The 23,817-nt window shown below is 35.1% G+C and overlaps 1 protein-coding gene across 1 annotated transcript in view; it reads left to right on the plus strand.

Moving 5' to 3' along the window:
- The first annotated feature begins 217 nt into the window (after positions 1–217).
- The window catches only part of LOC150100930 (protein tiptop-like), a 142,345-nt gene continuing 118,745 nt past the window's right edge, over positions 218–23,817 (plus strand). Inside the window, exon 1 of the mRNA XM_090402226.1 lies at positions 218–558. Coding sequence (XP_090258352.1) covers positions 519–558 — 40 coding nt within the window. The 5' untranslated portion in view covers positions 218–518. The remainder of the gene's footprint in view (positions 559–23,817) is intronic.

Consider the following 23,817-nt stretch of genomic DNA (forward strand, 5'->3'; position numbering starts at 1 on the left):
GGTTATTGTAAAATAATAATGATTATCCGTTGAATATGATGTGTTATTATTAATGCGAACAAACAGGATAGTTCAACTATCCTGTTTGTTGAACTATCCTTTTTTGAACTATCTTGTTTAAATGAAGAAATAATATAAAAGACAGAAACTCTTCAGACATACGAAGTTGTTATTTATGAGAATTTTAATCATGGTTAAGTGCGACATAAAAGAAATTACGTTCGGTAAACATTGGAGAGTCAGGATATATACATGCTAACATATATATTATACATTATATACCTTTCTTTCGAGAGATGGCGCTGATCCCAAGAATGGACGAAAATGAGTTTCCCATGATGCCATAGTCCTTACTTGTCTATCTTCCTGACGTCATACGCCGATCTCGTAGTTTACTGAATGGAAGGCCTGTAGTGGGAAGCGCTTAGCTACCAACTCAGTTTTGGAGCGTATTTTAGAGTCCAAGGATACAGCCGCCTGTGTCTGGAATGGTTGTCTGATGGGTTCCGGTATGCAGTATGCCTAGACGAAAGCAGGATCATCCTCAGCGCATGCAACGTGAGTAAGCCAGTGCGGTTATTGTTTAAAGATCTTCGCTTCTTTCCATCACAGCGGACCTACCTACCTAGCCGTGCCGAGTCAAGTGGTAACATAATTAGTTGTTGTTCAAGCGTTCCTATAGCGTTGTCATCTGTGTCGTTTTGCCCCGTGCGACGCTGATTGCACGACAGAGCGGTGAGTGATTTGACTTTTGGTTTCTAATGTGGCCATCCCAAGTGCGTGGTGGATTTATCTTCCGTTAGAAATAGCATAATACAGTGACGTGTACTCACCTGTCAGTGTAAACACTGCAGTGCAAAGGTGGAATCATCGGTGATCTCGAGCTGCTTCGTGTCAGATTTCATACTCGTCTGCGCTTGTTTGTAAGGGGTTGGCGACTGTCTCGTAAAGTAGACTATCTTATGTTATGTTTTTCCGATATGAGTGGTTTTTTGTTTACTGTATTTACGTAGTGCACGCCTCTATTTAAGAGGATACAACTTGCATAGTGATAGTGTATGTCTGTTTAAGGTAGGGCGTTTTTGTATAGGATCTGTCAAGATATTGAATGACGAATACTGAAATAGATCTAATTGATTGCAGAAAACGCGTTTTTATTTTTGCATAATTCCTGTGTTACAATACACATTTGCCTTGGCCGTCCAATTTCAAACTTTCTCATAATTTAAATAAATTTCATGAGTTTATTATGCACGCTGGTTTGATAAGAGAAGATACACAGTGATTATCGTCTGTAAACAGCACCAAAAGAACTCACAGTCTTGTGTATAAATATTCAGCATATTTATACACTATTATTAGCCCACGCGTAGCATTATCATTGCGTTATAGGTTTTGTAACGTCTCATGTACGTGATTGGCATAAAAAAAAAGTGCTTCAATTAATATTATAATATATACATTGCTTTTTGCTTAGCTTTTCTGATTTTCCTCTTACAATTCTTCTTTGTATCTAATTTGCTTTGGAAATCTGTCAATAGCCCAGCTGGGTCCTTCCACACATAACGGTGAGAAAGAGTAGTTAAGCGTCTTGCTTTTCGACACCTTTTTAAAAATAAGAGACAAGAACCGCTCGCGGTAGGCATTTGTAGAATGCGTGGAGATTGAATTAAATGACCGATAATACTAACTTAAATTCCGAATAATATTAATAGGCATGCACACCTAAATGAATAAGAATAAACAGTGTAATAATGAATTTGTAGATTATTTATAGAACAACCTAACAGCTTGATTTTGAGGTGCGTTTCTTAAAATGTTTGCATTTGGGACATTTTTTTCGCAAATTTTTGATTATTTTCGCAAATGTCTTATGCTTCGCTTGTGATATCCACATTCTCCTCAGAAATGCGATGTTGAATTATTAGTCCGAATTAGCTGAATGGATTTATATAAAGTCCACGATCTAGTCCAAGGACTGTTTATACTTGTTACTTTTCCTCTGACTGACGAATAAGTTTTTTGACTTTTGTTTCTTATAGGAAATTATACATATAAGCATCTATGAATATTTGGTGGTGAAACTCTTAAATAATAAACATTATTTATTTAGAACAAGTGCACTAAAAATTTCAACTCTCGTCTTACATTCCCCTTCTCCTTTCAGAATTCTAAAATTCAATAAATTTCGAGAAAGAGGATGCATCCCAACATAATACGCGTCTCCTTTCTCAAACGGGGAAGGTACCTTGCTTTAGGCTTTCACCATAACTTTGCTTTCTTTCCTTTGGCTAGAAAGGGAACCTCGGTATACCCGTAATTATGTGCACGGGACTACGCTCTTTGTTGGTACTCGAGAATTAATATAGGTACGAGCCTGGGTCTTCGTAGATGGGATTTCAAAAATCTGGTCTTTAATGCTTTCATAATCAAAGAAAATGATGTCTACCGATTTAATTATTCATTTATTTGCATGCACTGGGGAGACGCTCATTAAATATAAGGATGGATTTCCTGATCATCTTGGAATTACCAATAAAAAAAAAATAATAAATCAGTGATTTGTGCGAAATTATTAATTAAAGCTAAATAGCTTAGTTAATAGCTTGATTCACATCGTATATAATTATATTTTTAGTATTAGGCTTTTATTATTATTCTTATTCTAAATTCGTATTAGACTTTGGGGAAGTAGTCAGTTTTTTAAATATCATTCACTATCCCTTGAACAATATCAATTAATAATGTAGGTTATTCAATATAATTAGTTGCGGTGTGGAAACTGGGGATGAATTGAAAAACATATCCCCTTAGTTATTTAAATATTTAGACTTATTTGTGTAATGCAGTTGGTTTCCTTAATATTTATATATCGATGCTTAATAGTATTAATGCAAAGACCTAGGTTTCACATACAGTATATTTTAAACTAAAAAAAAATTTTTTTTTTTTTTGCATATTATTATAAATTAATGAAATATAAAATAATATGACAGGGTGGAAGTGTTTCGACGAGGTGGGGGAGTGAGAGGGCCGTTGCCATGAATGGATTTAAATTTGTGTTTCCAGGTAAGAAAGGTTATGTATCTCTGATGCGATGATGTCCAGATACTGAATTTTACAGCTACGCAGATTCGCGCCTTCACTGTGTATCAAATATTCAGGGAACCAGTAGGTGTGTTTAGATGAGCTACTAGTCAGTTCCTGCCTCCCCTATCTATAAAGAGTTGGGTGGTTTATTGACAGTAGGTTTCACTGAACTGTCTTCCTGGTCTAAGTTTAAAGATGGCTAAGCCTGAACATGCAAGGTTCCTGACATGGATTTTGATTGGAGATAATTTCTCTTGGAGTCCTTTCATTAAAGAAAAAAAAAAAAAAAGAAAAGAAAAAAACTTGCTCGGGAATATCAACGAAGAGAGAATGAAGGAGATGGCTTTGGCAAACTGTGAAGGGAATGGTTGAAATAAATATTAAATGCATTTGTATTTCATATAATTATTTTAAATGTAGTACTTTGTAGTTGGGAAGAAATAAGTTGAATGCATTTTTTTAATTAATTTATTATTATTTTTTGTACTTTTTCGAAGTAAAAAGTACAAAAAATAATGAAGTAATGCGGTACACACATGAAACGGTCGTCCAACAGAAATAAATAAAACAATATTAATATTTTAATACAGTATCAATATTATTAATAACTGTATAATATTATTGTACAGTTATTGATTGGATATTATTGTATCGATAATCTACTATAGTAAATGTTGACCACAATAGCAATGAATTTATAATTCATTAATATTTTGGTCAGGCCCTTCGTTCTAGAGTAAGTACACTGCTGTGGTGACAAGACATCATTCTTTTCGTTTATCAGGCTTGCACTAAGTTAGTAGGCAAAATCGCAATTAAAATATCCGTTCCACCCTTTTTTTTTTTTCTTGAAGTAAGAAAGAAGCCATCATATATGGCTAAAGAAATATCACCTAATTCGGAAAGTGAGCTACGAGCTTGAACTACTTTTATAACATGTATTCCATGAATTTTTAATGTGAAAACCATACGAATTCTATCGCTTCCACATACACTTACTTTTGCTAGTACAAAACACTTTCTTTTAATTGGGGCACAAAAGATTATTTATTTTTACATGTTATTTACAACTGCATTGCAGACGTTTCATTTGACCGCATCCAGTTGAAAATTATACCGAACACAAGTGGCGCAGAAATTTGTCCTACATTTGTAGTGATACGCGAGCAAAAAAATAGTCAGAAAACGGCTGTGAATATGTTCTGTATGGGGGTGGGGGGGAAATCCTATAAGGAAAAAAATATTGACTTCAATAGCAGATCATGTTGGCAAGACCCAGCTTCCTGTTTTCACTGTGACATTTTTAGAAAAGGAGATTTGAAAATCTTCTCAAAACGATGTGTTTTTTAATATAGCTATTGGAAGAACGAAAATGTGCACCGTTATTTCTTTTCCCTCTGTCTTTAGGTAGTGTTAAAGATGAATTTGTTGATGGGAAGAAAACTCGAAGGCTAATAACCTGTGCATTTATCATCAAATTAGTGATATCTACCCTCAAGGGATATATAAGATAATACTACAAGAAAAGTTGAAATTACTCATAACTTATTGTTAACAATTTTTCTCCAAATTCATCTAACATCTCTCAGAACTCCAATATCATCAGATCTTATATTTCGGTCTTTTAAAGCGCTTCTGACTGCATCAGTCCACCTGGATCTTCAACTTCCTCTAGGTCTTTTTTTCCTGATATCCGACATCAAACACTTGTTTTGCTAATCTTTTCTCATCCAGTCTTTTAAGTGACCACCACCTGAGATTAGCTCCGCTCACACACACTTTTGAATGCTAACAATGCCAGGTTCTTATTATCCTCATTTTTAATATTGTTCTGCCATTGCCATCTGTTCACTCCTGTAATCTTTCTCAGGATTCTCATATCAGAGGTCTCCAGTTTTTGATCAAGCGTGTTCTGACCCAGCTCTCAGATCCATAAGTTAGAATTAGTTTGAACATTGTCTTCTGTACAACTAATTTAGTGTTTTGGCTAATCTTTCTCTTTCTATTAGGGTTACACAGTGATCAGCATTCATATTTACGAATTTAGGGACACAAAACACGCGTGTTGAAATGATTATTTTACATATTAATAAAATAACAATTGAAGTTTCGACCCAAAGTTCTTCCAAAGATCCTCTTCCACATCTAGCCCACCCAGGGGTTTACAAAATACAATGAACATATAACCTACCATATCATATGGGAAACAGGGCGAACCATCCCAATTAGGAAGGATGAGCACAAACGACACATTAAATATCTCCATTTTGAAAAAACCGGCCTTTCAGACCACGCACCCCAGACATACCACAGAATTGAATGAAAAGGTACCAAAAGGTACAAGTCCCTACACCGCACCAAAACCTGGTTCGAGAGGAAATTTAACGAAGCATGTGAAATGCTCAAATACAATCCTAACCTGGACAACAATGACGGTCTAACCATTCCAAGAATGTGGAGGACCCATTTGCAACCGTTATAGCAATCAGAACAAGCCAAAGAAAAATCTCAATACAAGAAGACTTGGTGAAGTGTTTTTTTTTTTTTTTTTACATTCAATAGCAACCTGAACCGTACAAGTTCAGAAGAAAATCTTAGTACGGGAGGACTTTAGCAGGGTTTATTTAGTGTTTTTTTTTTACCACTAGAGGTCAGGCTAAATAAAAGATCAATTAACAGCGTAGATTCAATTTACCTTTTGTAGAGTGCAAGAGCATGTAGCTTGTTTTCATATACACATGTATTTTTCTGATGATGATGATCTCAATACAGGGGTCGAAACGTCAATTGTTATTTATTAATAATAAGTAAAATAATCATCTCAACACGTTTTGTGTCCCTAAATTCGTAAATATGAATAATTTCTCTTATTCCATATAAATTTATTCAGCTGGCTACCCACCATACCAGCTTTGCTTATTCTGTTGTCTATTTCCATATTTAATTTACCATCTTCACTAAAAAATCGTGCCTAAGTATAGAACAAGTAAAACATTTCAGTATAGCTGAAATATTTTACTTGTTCTTATAGGTTCTCCATTCACAATACAATTTGATATTTTCAATGCCTATGCCTATCTTCAGTTTTTTTCATAACTGCCAAATTTGTATTGACAAATTTGGCAGTTATGAAATTCATTTATTCATTTTAAAGAGTTCTGAAGACTTGAACTGGGTTTATTTCACTAGAAAACACCATTTGCGCAAAATAAAGGACTGAGTTAATATCTCATAATTTGATATCACGTTCAATTCAACTGTTTATTCGTGCAGATGATAATAGTGAAGATAGCTTGCACCCTTGTGCTACACCTGATTTATATCGCACCTTCTTCCTGCAAATGCTTCAATTACATCTTGAGATGGCTCTATAAAACGTCCCATTTATAGTACGTAATTTGGCACCATATCATATCCATTTTCCAGATCTATATATTGTAAATGCAGATTCTTGTTATATTCTTATGATTTCTTGGCGTGTGTCTTAGAGTAAAAATCTGGTGTTGGTAACAGATATGTGACCTAAATGCAGCTTTTTTTTTTTTCTTACTTCAATCTAGCCAGAATTTATCTTCTGAATTACGAGGTGTAGCCCAATAAGACTTTTATATTCCCACATTCAAGAAAATATCATCTACTACAGCTATTTTTTCAGATTTCACTTTTCTAATAGCTTTTTCTGCTCCCAACGCTGAAAATGTGCTCATGACTTGCATTCCCTGTGAATGAACTCATTTAATGATTTTTCAACGTAATTTCTTCTTTTCCAAGTACTCGTGTTTTAATTTCTGGAATCCACCAAGGAATTCTGACATTTCTAACTTTTAAGACAACTTTGCCAGATGATTTCCTGGCTCAATTTTTTTCCATTAGGTCTGTGAGTTTCGTTTTCATTTTCAAACACTTTCATTCTCCTACCCTCCCCCTCAAAAATATTTATAGACTTTAAGTCTTCAGTTTGCATCTGAAAGCTACTGAAATTGATTTTTTCTTTTTTAACATTTGTGCACATTTTTCATTATTATAATATTCATTTTTATCCTGCTCATAACTAACTTCATGCACCGTTTGTATCTTGGAACAATGTTAATGATGTCTTGAACAGAAATGCCATTCTTATTAGGGTTTGCTCTTTTCCTCTAAATTTTCCCAAACCATTTCCTATATTATTTAGATCTCATCTTCCTTCTTTAATGACTCGAAAAATTCCTCCACTTCTTCCTTATTGGTATCTTTATTTCGCTATCAGGCACAAATAAGACTAATTTTCCAGTTTCTCAGTTTGAAATTTGCTCATATTGCCTGTCATTCAAGAAGTTTATCTTCGTCCTTAGTGCTGACTACTACTTTTACTTCTTCCTTGCGCTGAAAACACTGTTGCTTGAATAAATCTTGAAGATGTGCTTAATCCTGCTGCTTTCTTGAAATGTTTATTATGAAAAAAAAAAAAAAAAAAAAAAAACGGGGCCTTCACCCTTACACAGATATAAAATGCTATAATTCAATTACTGTTTAAGTTGTTCAACTAATTCATTTACCAATCCAGGCAAATTACCTTTTCGATTTCCAAATCATATCAGTATTACTAAAAAAATTGTATGAACATTGAATTACGAAACTTATTTTTGCTTTCAACATGAAATATCTTCATCATATTAGTGTTCCTATATCCTGTATTTTTTTGACGGGAGGATCGTGTATATAGATGTTTGATAGGCCATTGTCCTACTTGAATCCCCCCCCCCTTCGACAACACATGATTATATTATGGTAACAGTAATTTTAATTATTTAAATCTTTCTATTAATGTAAATATATAGCCATATTTTTGTAATACATAAAAAATAAATTAAAAAGTACTGAATCACGTCCTTGTTTATTTTTAAAGTTCTTACAGTTGACTTCGTTTTCAGTACACCTTAATATTAAGGGGTTTTTTCCTCTAATTATTCCTCATTGTTTCTCCTTGATTGATTTTTTTTTTTTTTTTTTTTTTTTTTTTTTTTTTTTTTTTTTTTTTACAAGCGGTTTCTTTTTAGAGCTTGTTCATCACACGGGCTACTGCGTGACCTGCATGCATTTAGTTGGCCACTGCTTCACTAGATCTTTCCCACAATAGGCAAAACTCGTTACTTATCTAAGCTACAAACACCTGGAAGTTAGCAGGAAAACAACTCATAATTAGTCTTCGGTCAACAGGGTCTGCTGTACACAGGTACTTAGGGATTTTTTTTGTGGAAGGGGAAGAGAATGAGGAGTTCTCCCACTTCAGTGAAAAATGTAACGATTAAATCTAAATTTAATTAATTTAGAATACGTAAAACTATTTTATTATATAAAAGTTGTTCTTATTTCAAATGGAATAGACAGTTTCGCAATGAATTGTCATAATTTTATATGCCCACCATATCATTTACATTTTTTTTTTCAGAGTATATTTCATGCTATAGTATTAAGAACAAAAAAAAAAATTAAATATTTTATTTATTAAAAAATGACTCTATATTCACGGTAGCATAGTTTTTTTTTTAAAGTAATATAAACTCGAAGTTGGTATATCTTTTTAGAAATTACTTTATTCCTTCTATTACGTACTTCATTTATCTAGGTTTAAGTTAGGACCCTGTTAGCCACTATGGTTAACAGTAGAAAAGCTTTTAAGCCGTGACTGAACAGATACTTTTATTCCGTCTGGATAAAAATTCTAAACCTCTGAAAACCAGAGAGAAGCACGTTTTTTATATCTGAAATAAAAGTTTCTGTCGTTCACTATTTCAGATACTTGCAAATCGGTTGTTGCTGTATTATGCTTTCCTCTTACACTATGGTGACTTGTTTGGTAATATTATGTAAAAGCTAAAGGTTTATTGACCAAATAAATTTGTATTGCATGACGCCTCCAACTCATCGTGGAGGGCACTCTACTCTACTCCACTACACACAACTCATTGTCTCCACTTTAATCCACCAAATACCATCTACTGCTCACCACCAATGGTTTTCTGTTTTTTCTAAATTACGCGTGTTCCTGGCCGATTCGACTGGTTGCGGGATGAAAAACCTAAGTTTCCTGGAGAGGAGAAAAAAAAAACTTTAGGCGGTTAGTAGTTAGAAGGGGGCCAATCGTTCGATGGTATTGGCACATTCTCCCTCGATGAGTCTTTGGACTCCCTAGAGGCGTCGCATAATAATAATCTCCGTAGATTTCTCTCGTCACGAATTGAACTCGCTTCTTTTATAATCGAAGGGTGTTATGTACTGCCATTCTTCCAGTTGCACTACGGAGGCGCTTGCCGGTAGTAAATCTAAATTTTAGAAATACTGCTTCCTTCTTACACAAGTTTAGCTGAAAAAGGGGGGAAAAAAATTTGTCATTCCAGTAGCTGATATTCATTTATGGCCTCAAATATTACATGATTGATATCACTAATTTACAATATCATTATGGATCAAATTAAATCGTGTAATTTATTTATTTATTTTTTAGTCAACCTTTGCTTTTCCTGAATTTCTGTAGAGGAATAACTGTGTATGATACATGTTTATGAATAGATGCTTTCCATATACCGTAGGTGGCCAACTGTTTAAAGACATTTTTGATATATCCATTAATAATATTCTTCTTCCGTGTTTATAGAAAAAAGAATCTTTTAATTTTTTTTTTTAATTTCATATTAAATATTTGAGAATATATTACAAACATTTAGATTTACAGATTAGATTTTGATCCTGCTGTGGAGACAAGAATGTCTTTCAAACCACTTCAGGTTTCCAATAAGCAAGGTGGTGGTGGTTGCACACTGGCGATGAAAGCGAGCTACCAACTATGATTGCTCCATTCCTCTCAACTTTAAACTCTCCACACTAATTTAGTGATACAGTAACGTCTCTTTAGTGCAGTCGCGAAAACGCGAAAGATAAATTTTCGAATTCCGTTTAGGTATGCCACCCCCATAACAGGCTTTTCACTTGAAAAGCTGTTATGGAGGTAGCAAGATTCTTCCTCGTGAAAGTTGTTTTATTCCTGCAAAACAGACATTCTGGCTGGAAAACACACTCAATTACTAGACATAATATACTGGCAATAAAGGTATTTTGTGAAGTGTTCTCATTATGAAAATTATAACGAGGAATTACCTGAGGAGAAACCGTTTCGATCATTCATCACAGCCAACTTTCTTAATGTTGTCTCTTCCACATTATTATATAGATCTTCATTACATGAAGCACATTTCTCACCATACTTTTTTTTAATAGGGACATCTTGATTTGGTATAATCATTTTATTTATTTATTCTTCTAATTTTATCTTTTTCCGAAATTTTTTTTTTCTGACTTCTCTTTCTGTCCTAGAAATAAACCAACCTCCTACGGAGGTAGCAGGGTTTTTTCTCTTCGGAAATTCGCGGTTTTCAAACGTAGTTAATAAACAAAGATCTTTAATGGACGGTCGATGGCAGTGTGTAGACGACAAATGGCATAATATATTGCTGGACAGTGGTGTGAGTGGTGTATTATGAGAACCCTCCTTCAATGAGTCCTTGTACTCCAAGGCGGTTTCACGTATTAATATGAAAAAATAGTAATATTATGTTTCAGTGATTTTTTTTTTCTTGAAAAAGTCTAAAATTAAAATTCCGGCAGGTAGTGAGCTGTGTATGGGGAGGGAGGGTGACTCCGGTCACGTAGTAATAATTATTCTTAATGTCACCCATACCAAAATTCTACATAAAAACATTCTAATCACACTTTCTTTTCTTTCTTTTTTTTAGTAACAAATGTTTCTTGGAATGTTGCTTACGATAGTCTATAGCAACCAAGTTTTGCTTTTAAAGTATTCTGAAATGCGCTCTACCTTCGAGTCCACCTTACGACAAAACTATTCTTTTGAAATGGAGAAAAATAAAATATATTTTAGTATATTCTTTAGTTATTCTGTAATGATGTACTGGCCTATTATTAAGTAGCGCTGTGTCACTACTATTTGTTTTATCACATCAAACCTTGATTTGAATTTCAAAGACGTTCCTGGAAAAGAAGCGAGTTGCTACTTTCCAAGAGTAGCTATTACCGGTTGAATATTCATTATTTGGTGCTAATGATATTGTAGCATAATGCTAACAAAAATAACTTGATTATAGGAATGGCAGTAAAAGATCGTATTCACCGCGTCGCAAAATTTATACAGGAGTGTTTCGCAAAGTTCAGTACACCATTGGACCATCTTTAGGTCACGATTACAGATACCACTCTTCATAGATCTTCATTAAATGTTCGTAAATAACAACATGCATGTGTCGGTCTCGCCTTACTGTCGACATTCTATTCATTTCCTCATATCTGTCGGCTACAGGTTCACATCGGGATTTCTCTGCTGTCCTCTTTGATCTTTGCGTTCCCGTTTCTTCCCACCATTCATGTTCATCTCATTTAAAGAGTGTACTTATCACTCCAGTACAGTTTCCAAGATCTGCTGTTCAGTGATGCGAGCTATGCATTACCCATCGAATGCGGGCGTTATTGGGAGAGATTTATGCTTGTAAATAAGTCCCTCTACCAAAACGGAGGCTGTAAGATTCAGAATGCCATGCTCTGGCACAAACTTCTACAGCTGTGGATGCTCTGAAGTGGTGTGACCCACTGATGCAAGATTTAAAGAACGTGAAGCTCTCCCCCCCTCTCTTAGCACTCTCCTATCCCCATGAATTTGTGGTCGCCCTGACTGACTGGGCTTCTTTTTACTATTCAGTCAATGTTTTTTTTTTCTTATGGAAATGCTTGAATACATCCATAATTGAACTTGGCTGATTTGATTGCTCTGCAGTCGTGTGAAATGATTCATGATTTATATGGCAATCTTGGACAGCACCTCGAGAAAGCCAGTTAACTCAAATTACTATTTCCCACGTATTTCCCTGTACACCACTACAGTCATCTGGTATGCATTTCTTGGTTTTATAATCTGATTTGTCACTGGTATACAAGGAAAAAATGCAGTAATCCGTATGATTTTTGTAACATACTCTGTGTGCGTGTGTGTGTGTGTGTGAGAGAGAGAGACTTTTAGAAACTTTCGCTCTGGTTCTACCACCTCCCAAAATTCCTTAAAAAGGAAGCATCTTTTAATCGTTAATGTAACTAACCCCATTTAGTCCTGGTTTGATACGATGCTAGCATAGCAGCGAGCCTCACATTGATTGGCATATAATAATAAAGCGATTACCTACTCCAAGCCGGTGGTCAATGTCTAACTCGCTACTGTACTCGCCATACTGACATCGTATAAACCTGGTCTTTTGAATGTATCCCTTAGCAGGCGCAGATGGATGACCTCAATTAGGCGATGCTGTCATTGGGCTTGCATGTCCACTCCTTGATGGGATTTCAATAAATCCCGAAACATTTTTGGGACGGGAGAGATAGAGAGAGGCTATCCCCACCTTTAATGGATGAGTCAGAAGCCCTTTGTTGATCTAAAATTAAGTATTACCACGTTAACCAGTCTGATTAGGTTTCAGGTTGGGAATAAAATGCTGAAAGAAAGAAAACCTCATGGATGAGCCTCATAAATAGATATTGATTTTGAAACGAAGATCAGCTGTCAGTTGTGAAAGTCTTAAGACAAATACAGGGTGTTTCAAAAAGAATGACCCGATTTCAAATAATTATATATAATTATTTAAAATCGGGTCATTCTTTTTGAAACACCTTGTACTGTGGAGAGTTCACAGGCTTCTGTTGCAAGAACCATTCGGACCAAATTTGGACTTACTTTAATTCGTGTTCTAAGTTGAATATTATCAACTTAGAACACGAATACTGCTTTAATTCGACAGATGCTCAACAGGGGACAGCTCACCATCGAATTATCGGATTCAATTAATGAAAGAATTAGAGCACTTTCAAAAAAAAAAAAAAAAATGGTGGTGGGGAGGGGATTTCTTCTATTTGCATCGTTCAGCCAATTTCGCTGGTCATTCGTCGATTGATTTACCTACTTCCTCAAAAAAGAAAAATAAATAAAATAATAATGTATTCGTGAAAACATCTCGCGTTAAAAAAGTGGGCTGAGCAGTAAGAAAGCAAGAAGTTGGTTTCGATTTAGAAGCAGCTACATCGTTGACATTTTTATTTTGATTATTGCAAATGTAAAATCCTTTCTGAAATTTTAACAACACATCAATGGTGCTAAGAACAGTACCATTAATGAAAATAATTTCAACTAAGTTGCCACCTCGAAATTGCAACCGGATACTTTCACAGTACTTGACTTATGGGATTTTTAGTTAAGAGAAATACTTAACTCCGAGAAAAAGCTCCTTTCATAGTGAAATGACGCTAACTACGAAGCATTAAATGAAATATCTCGAGTCTTCACAACAGGCCATAGGAAACATGAACAGTGCAGTCTGTAGTCATTATCAAGGGACATTTCAGAACCTTCTATTTGGATGTATTATTCTCTATTGCGAAGGTTACGTGATATTCGATTGTACTCGAGACATTATACAGTATATGCGAAACATGCTGACCTTGCATGTACGGAAGTGCCTAGAGCATCCCAGTAATCAAAAAAGCCAAAGCGGTGCTGGTATGACCAACGTGAGCCTATCCCGAGGACTCTGCATTTTGTGTTTGGTGGGACCCGACGAAGAGATTCTAAAGGAATGAATTGGTGCAAACACCTGGCGAGATTTCATAGGAGCTGGATGGTATTCAGCACTCGTCAAACTAAATATGTACACGGTCTTGCTATAAATACTGTTACAACTTTTGCAAAACTCCGCGCTGTCTCCAGAATTGTGCGAGTCCGGTTCCGTTAGTGGCGCTTTGCGCAAGCAATATTTGCGCGTTTACTAGGTTAACATGCAGTGGAGAAATTATGAGAACCATGTAGCTGTAATAGCACTATACCAAGTTGGAATGCAGCCAAAAACTCTAAAAACTCTTGGGATCAGTAAGATGTTTGCGTATCGAACTATTAACCGTTATAACGATACAGAAGATGTATCTGACTGCCAAAGAAGAGACAATGCTGCGTTAGAACGCAACAACTTGCGAGGGCTGTGAAGGTACGCTGTGAAGGTGTGAACTGATAATCTGGGGTGAGAGGCTATGGTCGTTCTATGGACACTTCCTAACACCACAACGTATGCAGCGGAGGGTGATCAAATCAAAAGCTGTACGCGAACAACAGACAGATATCTTAATGATAAAAAGGTTATTTTTGACCACAATAACTATAGGAGAGATTGACTTCTATTTGGGTTTATATAGGTCAAATTTATTTCAAACTAAGTTAGAAAATACCGACAAGTTTCGCCAACTTTAGCAGTTTTGGCTTCGTCAGGGTAAAAAATAGATGTAAGACAACTTAAACGCTAAAACTGTTACGCTAAAACTATAAATAAATGAAGGAAGAATACAATTGTATTTTTACGAAAAAAAAAAAAAAAAAACATAAGAACGCGTACATCACACGCATGGAGCGTGTATGATCTCACTTGTTATGTAGGAACGTTCTGTAATTGGCAACAAGATGCAATTCTGGCATGCTTAGAGATCTTATGAGGGTCTTCCAAATCTCAGGCAGAATTAATCCTTGGTTTCTATTTAGGTTTTGTTCTGAACGGATCACTGTTGTGGCTTCTTTTATGATTCGGGAGCGGAAATTCTCCTCAAAGTAGGGCATGGAGCTTTTGTCCCATTCTGTGGTATGGTTTGACCTGGAGAAATGAAAAGCTAACCCCGATTTGTCTTCTCTGTTATTGTTTACGTCTCCTACGTGTTCTTTTTTTCTGATTTCAAAACTTCTAGAGGTCTGACCAATATAGTTTAAGCCGCACGAACAGGGGATGTTGTAAATCCTGGCATATTTGAAAAAAGGATGACTGTCTTTTGGAGATCTTAAGAATTGGCGGATGGTCTTTGAAGGTTTAAAAGCCACTCGTATTCCATGTGGCTTGAATAGTGTAGCAATCTTATTGGAAACTGTCCCCGTATACGGAATTACGATAGTGGAATTATAATGTATATCTTCAGGCTGTCTTTGTGGGGGGGTCACAGAAAAGTATCTTGTGGATCAATTTTCTATGATAACCATTGTTTATAAGGTTATTTGATATCAGGGATAATTCATCTTTGAGGTCTTTATCATCTGTAGTGATAAGAGAGGCTATGTTTTTAGCATATGTACGATTTCAGTTTCTGAGAAATGTGGTGAGAAGAAGTGAAGGGCAAGTATCGACTTGTGTTGGTTGGTTTGCGATAGACTGAAAGGCTGATGCGTCCATCTGTTTGTTTCTTAATTAAAGTGTCCAGAAATGGTAATTGTTTTTCTAGGGTGAATTTAATTTTGTAATGCAATGAGTTGATCTTACTGAGAAAATCGAACAGATCCTTTCTGTGTTTTTCCAAACAATAAAAATATCGTCCACATATCTCCACCACACTGTGGGTTTAGGGTGTAGTTGGGATAAAATTTTACTCTCAAGTTTCTCCATGAAGAGATCCGCACAAGGGGGGGGGGTGAAAGAGGGCTGCCCATTGCAAGGCCTGTTAATTGTTGATAAATCGTTTTATTCCATAGGAAGAAATTAGATTTTAAGGAAAGATGGAACAGGGAAGTAATGTCTTGAGGGAAGGGGTTTCTTAAAATGTCGATTACTTCAGCTACTGGAATATTGGTGAATAAAGATGTAATAACATCCAGGCTTGCCAGAAGGTCTGTATTGGAGATCGAGATGTTAATTTCTCAACGAAATGTGAATTTCGTATGTAGGTATCCGAATTGCGGATGTGTGCCTTAAGGAGACCTGCGAGGTGTTTCGACAATAAATAAGTGGGCGAATTAATTTCATCAACAATAGGGGCGTAGTGGTATTTCATTTTTGTGAACTTTGGGAGGCAGCCATCCTTTTTTCAAGTATGCCGGAGTTTACAACATCCCCTGTTCGTGCGGCTTAAACTATATTGATCAGACCTCTAGAAGTTTTGAAATCAGAAAAAAGGAACAGTAGGAGACGTAAACAATAACAGAGAAGACAAATCGGGGTTAGCTTTTCATTTCTCCAGGACAAGCCATCCCGCAGAATGGGACAAAAGCTCCATACCCTACTTTGAGGAGGATTTCCGCTCCTGAACCATAAAAGAAGCCACAACAGTGATCCGTTCAGAACAAAACCTAAATAGAAACCAAGGATTAATTCTGCCTGAGATTTGGAAGACCCTCATAAGATCTCTAAGCATGCCAGAATTACATCTTGCTGCCAATTACAGAACGTTCCTACATAACAACAAGTGAGATCATACACGCTCCATGCGTGTGATGTACGCGTTCTTCTGTTTATTGTAAAAATACAATTGTATTCTTCCTTCATTTATTTATAGTTTTAGTGTAACAGTTTTAGCGTTTAAGTTGTCTTACATCTATTTTTTACCCTGACGAAGCCAAACAGCTAAAGTTGGCGAAACTTGTCGGTATTTTCTAACTTAGTTTGAAATAAATTTGACCTATATAAACCCAAATAGAAGTCAGTCTCTCCTATAGACGGATATCTTCACAAATGAGAAGATTTTTCACCATTTGAAGAGTGGTTTAACTGTCAAAACGATCAGGTATCTTTCCCGGATGATCGCACAGCACGTGCCATAGCACCCAGGATTCAGAGAGGTCATCACACCCACGTCAGTGATGGTTTGTTGGTGGTGGGGGATCAAAGTTGCATTTTTGCGAGAAAGAGGCCAAAATCTCTGCCAAAGTTCAAGACTGTGGTACGGTCTCTAAACACCTTGTTTCACGGTAGGGAGTGGGCCTTCCAACAGGACTCAGCCCTTGCACACAAGACGAGGACCACACAACAATGGTTGGAAACGATGGTGCCCGAAAATACACATCACCATCTGATTGGCCTGGAAATCCCGATCTGAATCCGTTGGACTTCAAATTATAGTCGGAGCTTCAGAAAGAGAGAGAGAAAAAAAAACTGCAAGAAACGACGCCTCAGCATTGCAAGCCTGAAGGTGGATTTGGAGCAAGCAATGGCAGCGTTTCCGTTGAATGTTGTGCGTGCCACCATCGATATGTGGCCTCACAGACTTCGGGCGTGCGTGAAGGCAAAAAGGGGGGATATTTCGAACATTGAGTGCTGCAATATGCATTATACGTCTGGTTTGTATGTGCTGAAAGCTGTAAATAATTTATTGATAGATTAAAAGTTTATACGCTGTTCGAGTTGTAACAGTATTTATGGCTAGATTAGGTATAAGCATTTAAAGAGTGAGCCATGAATCTTCTGCTTCTCTTACTTGGAGAGAATCTGTGTGGCGACTTTGCTGGCCATGATTGCTCGAGTGGTTAACGAACCCGATCTCCACCCAATAGGCTGCTGGTTTGAATCCTGCCGTATTTCCGGACCATGTAAAAATAATAAAAAAAATTCTTAGCCGCCTACGGTACTAAAGTGCTATTGGTTTGCAACCTTTCGTGAGTGAGTCGCAATAAAAAAAACATCACTGAATTTTGAATTTTCTTTCTAAATGAGTATTTTCGTACATATTATAAGGCTTGGTAATATATGTTGTGGCCAAGCATTTAATTAATATTTGCATGTGATTGATGCACTCTTCTACATATCGTTTACTTGTGTAAACTTTGGTCATACCTTCAGTCGTTCAATCAACAGGCCCTTATCCGTCTCGATATTTTATCAATCCGATATTGAATATATATCCTATGCAGTTGGCGGTTTATGTCGCAGCTGAATGAATTATTATTTTAACTTTTTTTTTTAACATTTATTTGGTAAATAAAATGAGTCACGCATTTGACTTATTTGTTAATCTAGAATTTGATTAACTTAAAAAAAATAAAATACTAAAGCTAATAAAAAATATTCTTAGAATCTTTTAAGAACACGTTCTTATTTAATTAACGATACAAACATCGAAAGAGACAAGAAAATCTATTTCTTGTTTGCCTTCGCAAAACGTGCTGGATCTAATTGATTTTTGTGTCATTGTTTAGAGGCTCTGCCTGATAGCAGAATTCTTCAACTTAATGTAATATTTGTATTGCAAACACTCGTGAATTTATAGCAGTTTAACAAAATGCATGCTGAAGAATAACTGAAAGAGGAAACTGCCAAGTCAATTTTGGATGGTTATTCTTACCATAAAAGAAGACTAAAATAAGCTCTAACCAGAAAAACTTGCTCATTAAACCTAATTATACAAAATAAGGGTTGCAGTAAAATTGATTGTTTCTCTTAATTTTGTAATTATCGCTTAAATGGTAATGCCAACTTTTTTGCATGACATGCTAAGACATTTGCATATCTTTAGTCTTGGGTTTGAACCCGTCTAGAAAGCAAGAACCGTTATAAGAGCTTTTTAAGTAAAGGTGAGTTAACCAATCTCATGCGGTGGCGTAAAGTTTTTATCTTTATAAATAGGTAAAATCCATTTTTATTTCGTCTATTCACTGTTGATTCTATTAATTGCGTGTTTTATTACTAGAAAATACATGCAGTTAACAGATTTAATAATACTGGACTCATGGCCTTAGTGCTTCGGCCGTAAGTAATTCAAACCAGTTTTGAATACTTCTTTGAATTACTTCGGCCGTAAGTAATTTAAATAAGTCGAGGTCAGCTCTTGTGATTTCGACTTTGCTTGACACAAATTTTTTCTTGTAATATAAAGGATTTATTTAATAGAGAAAATCAATTGAAAACGGTGTAATCTTAGAGTATAAACTCTAGCAGACAGCGTTAGCCTGATTTGTCGTTGTATTATAGTGCCAGTACCCAATGTTTTTGGATAATTTGATCGGCTGAACTCATTCAAACATTTTATCGCAGCTAAAAAAATAATTACTCGAATTGGTGAAAAATGCATCATTGCAACCGATAAAAGTTCTTTGTGACTTATGTGACATTTTTATCTTTACTTATTTGAAAGAACATAGACATTTATAAGTATGTTCGTTTAGTTACCTTAGTGATCTTAAACTGTTTCTCAAATGTGTTTTTGTTTTGTAAACTGAAAAGAATATTGGGATTTGGGTGTTATATATGCTGATGAATTTTTTTTATTTTTTTGTCATTTTTAGGACATCTTCTTGTGATAACACGCTGAAATTTTTTATTCGCTTCTCTATTTTAAATTGATTTGATAGTAATTACATACATTTTTTAATTTATGCATTGGATATTGAACTCTTTTCTAATATATACTGTTTAAATACAATCATTACTTATGGACTTATAAACAAGTTCTACGCATTTTGTGAAACCAAAAAAAAAAAACGTTTTTGCCCAACAGTCTCTCTCTCCCTCTCCCCCTCTCCCTCTCCATAACTGTTAATACTATTAAAAATGTTTCCATAATTTTTTTCAAAGATTTGTCCCAAATGATTTCACTTTCAACAATTGAACTTTGGGCAAAATTCTTCTACGCACCGTATGTTAAGCTTACCTGTGTTTATATTGTGTTCAGAACTCCAGAAAACGTCAATAACAACATCGAAAACGTTATTTAAATGATTTTTGCTATCCATTTATCAGCGTTTTAACATTTCAAATAGGTTGACATGAATTATGTTCAGGCCTTTTCATGAGTTAGAGGTGTTTACAGTTAATTCCTTTTTGGACTTTGAGCAAGTATCATTGGGAGATTTATTGATCTGCAGTTTTCTAGTAAATCTTTTTGTTTCTTTGCTTTTTGAAGATTGTTGACACTATTGGCGCTCTTCCAGTCTCGTGGCACCTCTTCTTCTTTTGTTGGAGAGAAGTTAAAAAGAAATGGTAAATGCGATTCGAGTTAGCACTCAATCTAAACTTGACACGAAAGTGTTGGAAAAGTATTACCGATTTGACACAAATCAGCAATGACCTAAAATTCTTATATAATTGTATTTACATTTATTTTTTATGCGACTTCCGGCGACGAAAGGTTGGAAACATAGTACATTAGTACCTGGGTGGGATAAAGATTTTTTTTCCTTTTTTTTTTCTTTCAAAAAAATTTATTTATTTTTCATAGCGGAAAACCTTTATATATCAAACATGGAGCATTTTCAAGCCTCCATTTATAATTGTGGCAGTCGTTTTTTTTTTAAAAAAATCCATACTAGAGATCCATTTACTGGCCACAAGTTATTTAACAATACACCAAATTTCACAATAAAACTGTTTTAAAATGCCTTATGTTAATTTTTTTAATCTCCGTGTATCTAACCCATCTTCAACTGAAAAACCTTTATAAAGATTCTTCACTTCCTAAATGGGTTTCGAACCCACGTTTTTTATAACCAAATGGCATCATCGATGCATACTGAAATATGGAGAGGCCTCGTCTAATAGACGAAACCCTGCTCTCACACAACAAGAGTAGGATTTCGCTTCGTTTACACATACCACTTGGACCTTAACTTCATAATGAGTTTCCCCGTTGCAGTTTGTATGGAAGTCGCCCCATTTGTTATTTTATGTACTTTTATTTATTTATAACGGTTTGGAGGACTCCATACGAATGGAAAAACCCTTTTCGAAGCTCATCATCGGGTGAGATCATTTTGTTTACCTATGAAAGATTCTATGTTTACCAGTAAAATCTTCTCTAATTTTATCTCAATACTCAACCGCGGTATACTTCAGACCCCTTAAAAAGCCCACAACCTGTCCAGACTGGCTTTCGTAATCATAATTTTATTATAAATATAGTTAGTGTCATATCTAAATAATATATAAAAAGCCATTTGTTTATGAGATAAACTCAATCAAACTTTGATGGTTTCAATATTTTTATCAATTTAGTGTGGAGGAAAAGGGACATTTAGGACTTTTTTGTATTCGTTTTTTGTATTATTTTGTTTTCTTTTGATCTATCCCGAGCGAATTGAATGTGATCTCTTAGATTAAGCAGACGGTATTTTGAACTTAAATTTTCTCATTTTTGTTTTGTTTTTATTTTGTTTTCGATGACTCTGAAGATATTGTAACGATCGGTTTTGTATTTTGTACGTAATTTCCTTGAATCGGTACGATAATGTGCAAGAAAGGCCTAGCAACAATTACATTTTAATGTGGATTTAATGCACAATTTCGCCTTCATCTCCGTTCGATCGTCTGCTAATTGCATTTTCTTGAACTGATAGCAAGTGGTACACTGGTATTATCACAATCTTGTCTATACTGCATTTGTTGCATTTAATGGAAGTTTCTGGAATTTCAACTCTCCTGATGGTAGCTTTATCGATTCACGCGAACATGCGTAAAAGTCAAGATGCCATTTAATATGACAAAATAAACACAGACCGATTCAAATGTTTAGTTTAATTAGAAAATCTTTTTCCAATGTAATGTTGCTGACTTGACGTTTTGAAGATTATGAACAGAGTTTTTATATAACCTAACCTTTTTTGGTGGTTAGCAGAATTCACAACAAAAAATATGGGGAATTACAAAAACGACTTCTGTTTTAAAATCATGAATAATACATTTCTTAGGATAACACGCTTAAAATAACTTCACATAGTGAAATTATGTTTAGATAGAGTACTCGTGCTTTTTATTATCGAGTTTACAACAGTGGTTATCAAAATAGAAGCATATACTGCTGTTAATTTAGCCCATTAAATGTTTATTTTGAAGAATATATTTCTACTTTGGGATTATTACGTTTTTTATTTTAAACCAAGAAATTCCAAACAATTCAGCATGTAGTCGGAGCTACAATGGTACCAAAGGCGCTACGCATCAGAATCCGAAAAGATTTTTGTAGTAGGACTGAGTACTATTATTGCATTGTCTGCGAAGCCGTCTTGTAGTGCGAAAATTTTCCTTTTTTCGTTGACATTTTTAATGATGGTTTAACTACAGTCATTCGATCATTTTCCACACTAAAAAACACGTAAAAAGATTATTCAAGTTAGTTCTTGACCGACTTTCATTCCCCCCCCCCCCCTCATTTCTTTCTTCAAAAGAGGGCAACTGCTTTCAACATCAATGCAGTCTCTTCGCAAACAACAATCCAAAAGTGAATAATCTAATATTTAAGTTATTTTCGCCATTTTTTGTATGGCATGCAAAACAAACCGTCATTTGTCTCACTTAACCAATCGACCGGCATTTACTAATACTCAGTTGCAGACTGCTTTGTAAAGATGGTAAACATTATTTCACGTTTAATCCCTAATAAAATTACTTGAATGTGTGTTTTATATCGTATGGAAACGTGGAATATCTCGATGATCGTCTGTGATGGTAATAAATTGCGTTAGAACGAAGATTGCCATTGATATTATCTGTGCTTTAATGTCATTTCTCAGGCTCTATCTTGAATGTTTGAATAATGACCATGCTCATTGCGAATGTAGAAATATGACGATATTAATTACTCTGATGTTATTATGCTACTTTCCTATGAATTTTATTTTTACATTTATTGAATTCATTTAACACATTGATAAAAATGAAAAAGCATTTACTAGTGTTATTGAGATGCGCAACTATCATCTCTTGAGGGTTTTTTCTTTTTTTGGGGGAGGGAGGATACTTGTCAGACTAGTAAGCAATGAAATGGTGTTGAATCAAGAGTAGTGTATTATGAAATTTCTTTTCCCTTCCTAAAGGCCTCGTTGGTTGATTACATAGTATCCGTTTTGTAACCAGGCTATGGAGTTTGATAGGGTAGTTTGCTCAGGTTTTCAGGTAGTAAATGTGTTTCATCTCCAATGTCAGACCATCATCTTGCTTATTGGAAGCCAGAAATGGCCTTCTAGAGCAGAGGTTCCTGATTATGTAATTCTTAGCACCATCGTCATCAGCACTAAAATAGGTTAATCTTTTGTGGATGAGATTTGACATAAAAAAACTTGCTACAGATCTCGTCATTTACAAGAAGGGATTTTGTGTATCGTTTCATACTTGGCTGAATTGGTATTCGTAGACAACGGAATAAGGATTTCTCCTGGATATAAGGTAAGTACATTTCGTATCCAGGAGAACACATATTTACATGACATACTACAAAAAATAAATAAAATAATTGTCAGCTGTTACTAAACTACTAGATCAAAGATTACCCTCTGATAAATGCTGAATTGCATCCTATTCGGAAGATTTCTGGCAGGATTTATTGAGACAAGAAAAATAATTCCTCATAAAAGAGGATTTTTTAAAAATAAAATTTGGATTTTTTTTTTTCATTTTTTGTCAGTGAATTAAAATTCACTGAAGAGTATGTACTTCAATTGAGTTATAAAGTTAAATTTCATAAATAAAATTAAATACTGAATCAGCATAAAATCGACAGATGTTCGGCTGATTTGATAAATAAACTTCATTAGTTTAAATGTAATTTAATGATATGCTTTTCATTCCTGACAGCTGTTTTTTGAAATGCATACACTTGAGTATTCACTAGCGCTTGTCTTATAATTGTCACTGACGACATTATCCTAACAACAGTATCAACTTTATGAAGGTTTTTTAACCGTTCGCTCTGGGTTTAATAATACACCTATGACAGGCAAGAATATAAATAAATTATTGATTGAGTTATGAGCAAACTTTTTTTTTTATTTAAAAAAAATGAAATAAACCATCTTATTGGTGTGCACGTGAAAGGTTCAATATTGACAAATAGGCGCCCTCTACAGTGCTAGAAAAATGGGGAAAATCTGGACGGGGTTGGACAGTGTCCTGCTCACCTTCTGCAGATGCG

Source organism: Typopeltis vanoorti, chromosome 12 (genome assembly GCF_054136105.1).
Source record: "Typopeltis vanoorti isolate ZY-2024b chromosome 12, IOZ_Tvanoo_1.0, whole genome shotgun sequence".
NCBI lineage: Eukaryota > Metazoa > Arthropoda > Arachnida > Uropygi > Thelyphonidae > Typopeltis > Typopeltis vanoorti.